General features: G+C 29.6%; 1 protein-coding gene across 1 annotated transcript in view; it reads left to right on the forward strand.

Annotated features, from left to right (window-relative positions):
* The first annotated feature begins 1,233 nt into the window (after positions 1 to 1,233).
* LOC107448012 (atrial natriuretic peptide receptor 1) overlaps positions 1,234 to 3,115 on the forward strand; it is a 376,583-nt gene continuing 374,701 nt past the window's right edge. The window contains exon 1 of the mRNA XM_043057672.2: positions 1,234 to 2,737. Within this exon, the coding sequence (XP_042913606.2) occupies positions 2,050 to 2,737 (688 nt within the window). The 5' untranslated portion in view covers positions 1,234 to 2,049. The remainder of the gene's footprint in view (positions 2,738 to 3,115) is intronic.

Consider the following 3,115-nt stretch of genomic DNA (forward strand, 5'->3'; position numbering starts at 1 on the left):
AAATTTAAAAGTAATTAAAATATTCTACACATTTTAATAATCTTATTGAAATGTTTTTTTATGATTGTTTGCAATTATATTAGTAATTGTTTTGACAATTTAAAATTGTCTGATTATTTCTCAAAGCCTTTCTAGTGGGAATTAAAATGTAGAATTGTCTTCCAGGTTAGTTTCAAAATTACAAAGCTACAGAGTTGTACTTAAGCTGTGCGTTTAGCAAGCTTCAATGATGTTAATTTTTTCTAGTGGTACAGCCAGATTCTACTTTTTAAAAATATTTTGTAAAAATTATATTTCTATGAAATCGCACGTTTTTATCTATAACTATGGCTTTCATCAATTAATTTTTGTATTTTTGAACCTATAACAAGAGCCACATAACGACGGAAAAAGATGATTATTTGAAAACTTCCCCTTGAAAGTTTGCGAACTGCTGAAAAAAAATAGATGATCCAAACAAACATCCCGATAGACTTTCGCTTTTTTTCACATGAAATAGAAAAGGACTATGTCAAAAAGTCTCTTTGAAATAGTATTAGAAGATAAAAGAAAAAAAATATTCACATTTCAACATATCTAACAAAATCAATGTACAATGCATAAAAGAAAGAAAAAAATCTATTACTTGGCATTTTTTTATGCATATTTCATGTGTGTTGGCCATTTTATTAAATATTCTTGTGAAGCGAAAACTCTTTTCAGATAAACTTTCAACTACGAATAGGAAACTTAATGACGTAATTTGGATTTGTTTAAAAGATTCAGTCTGCGAGAAAAATTATTAAATTTGAAATGTAGTACAAAAAAATAAAAAGCTAAAAAACTCAAACAAGACAAGTTAGATAAAAAAAAACTTAATATTGTACGAAATGGTATAATGAATATTTAATTTTTTAAAAAAAACATGATTTTATTAAAACTAAAAGTGATTTATTAACAAAGATGAAGATCTTTCATGTAAATAAAAATGAAACAGTTGTCTTTCTTTTTAATTAATGATTAAGTTAAGAAATGAAAGACTTTTATAAGAAAATTACGGCTCAAATGAAGAATTTTGTGAATGCAGATGTTGAAACAAAGTTCTACGACTAACTTAGAGAATATCAAAACAAATTGAAAATGCTTAAAATGTTCTTTTACATCTTTTAGTGTACAGCAACTTAATTCAAAGCATTTCAAATGCTTCAAGAAAATCTTCGTTGTCTTCAGAATAGGAGAAGCAATATCTGAGTTAGATGCATAAGTTGTGTCTTGGCGAACGCCAACGCTATTCTATCCGCCAAGCCCAAAACTCCTGTTTTTCCCGGGATAGTTCCCAACTTATTCGGGAACACGCGGCCAAGACTAAAGCATAGTGCGTTTCTCTTGATTTGTTGAAGTCTCGCTTAGAAAGGATGGTGTTTACATTGCAAATTTCTCACTGTTAAATAATTTAGACTCTACGAAAGAGATTTTATAGTTCAGATATCCAGAAGAGTAAATGTTTTAACGCTGATTTTTATTTCATTTTTCCATTTTATCCCGAATTATATTTGAATGATTAGAAAATAATTTTATTTTTGAACTTTCTTAACTGTAAGCACTGGCACATTTTTTTGAACTACTTAATATATGTTGTGAGAAGATAACTGGCATAAAAGTTGATCTTTAATACGATTTTATATCGGTTTTTCATACGATAGTATCTTAAAAAGAGTATTTATGCTGTAATCAGTACAAATCTCGAAGAAACTGAAATATTGCATATAGCAAATTTATATCGAGTTTTTTGTGGCTGTGAAAATATTAGGACAATATTTGGAACAAACATTTAGTTTAATTAAGGAAGTGATGAAATTTGAAATGCAACTAACTCTTGATTGATACGATGCTCGATGATTCTACATATCTAGTCTCACATAAATGGGCCACAAGCTTACCGTACTTTTCTCACTCACGCATTATTAGTTGCACTTTAATCAACCAATAACTATATAACGTGTCGTATGAACCAAACATTCGCCACTTGATTGATTTTGAGCCCATGATTTAGTCACTTATTCATTCCAAATGGCGTATCTAACATCTTATCTTTTTATATATTTATACATGATATGCATATTTGCGTGTTTAGTTCTAACCGAGCCAAATGCTCAAAACATGGAACCAGTAAGACTGGCAGTTTTGGCCCCAGATGACGATTCCATGCCATTCTCTTTACACAAGGTACTTCCTGCTGTGATTTATGCTGTACGAACACTTCTACGACAAGGCGAGAGACCGATGGAAGTTTTGTACCGGGATACGCAATGTTCCTCTACATATGGCCCCTTGGCTACATTTTCATTATACAATTCTGGTTTAGCTGATATATTCTTGGGACCTTTATGCCCATACGTTTTGGCGCCAGTAGCACGATATACTTCTGTATGGGGATTACCAATACTTACAGCGGGTGGACAAAATGATAACTTTGATCATAAACTGCCCCATTACAAGCTTTTAACCAGAATGAATGGCTCTTATTCTCAAATTGGCACTATTGTATTGCAAGTTTTGCAGAAATTCGATTGGAAAGTAGTAGCACTTCTATTTCATAACTATGAAGACCGAACTAAAGGAAATTCGAATTGTTATTTCACGCTAGGCGCTGTCTTTACAGCACTCGGGAAGAAGTCTTTTCATCGTGGCTTTGATGAGTTAAGTCCTAATACGGATTATATAAAACTCTTGAAAGAAGTATCTCTTCATTCCAGAGGTATGTACTTTTTGTAATTTTCGTTACAATGAACTATAAACGTTATGTGATAAATTACAAAAACAGACAAATAATAATCAGTAATAAATTATTAAAATCATGAAATTTTTAAAAGTAATTTAAAAATTAATTAAAATATTTAAAAACTGTTTAAATTAAAAAAAAATATTATTTAAATAGTGTAGCTAATTTTTAAAATTGTAATAATTTGTTTTTAAAAATAAATTATTATATTTATTTTTTAACTTTAAACATTTATTATTTTTTTTTAGTTCAAACAGTCTCCGTACAAAATATAGCGATTGAATGACTGCTCATGAATCATGAATATTAACAAACTTATATACAATAGCGTAATTTGCCACTATTCAGTCTCTA

The sequence above is a fragment of the Parasteatoda tepidariorum genome, chromosome 1 (genome assembly GCF_043381705.1).
Source record: "Parasteatoda tepidariorum isolate YZ-2023 chromosome 1, CAS_Ptep_4.0, whole genome shotgun sequence".
Classification (NCBI taxonomy): Eukaryota; Metazoa; Arthropoda; class Arachnida; order Araneae; family Theridiidae; genus Parasteatoda; species Parasteatoda tepidariorum.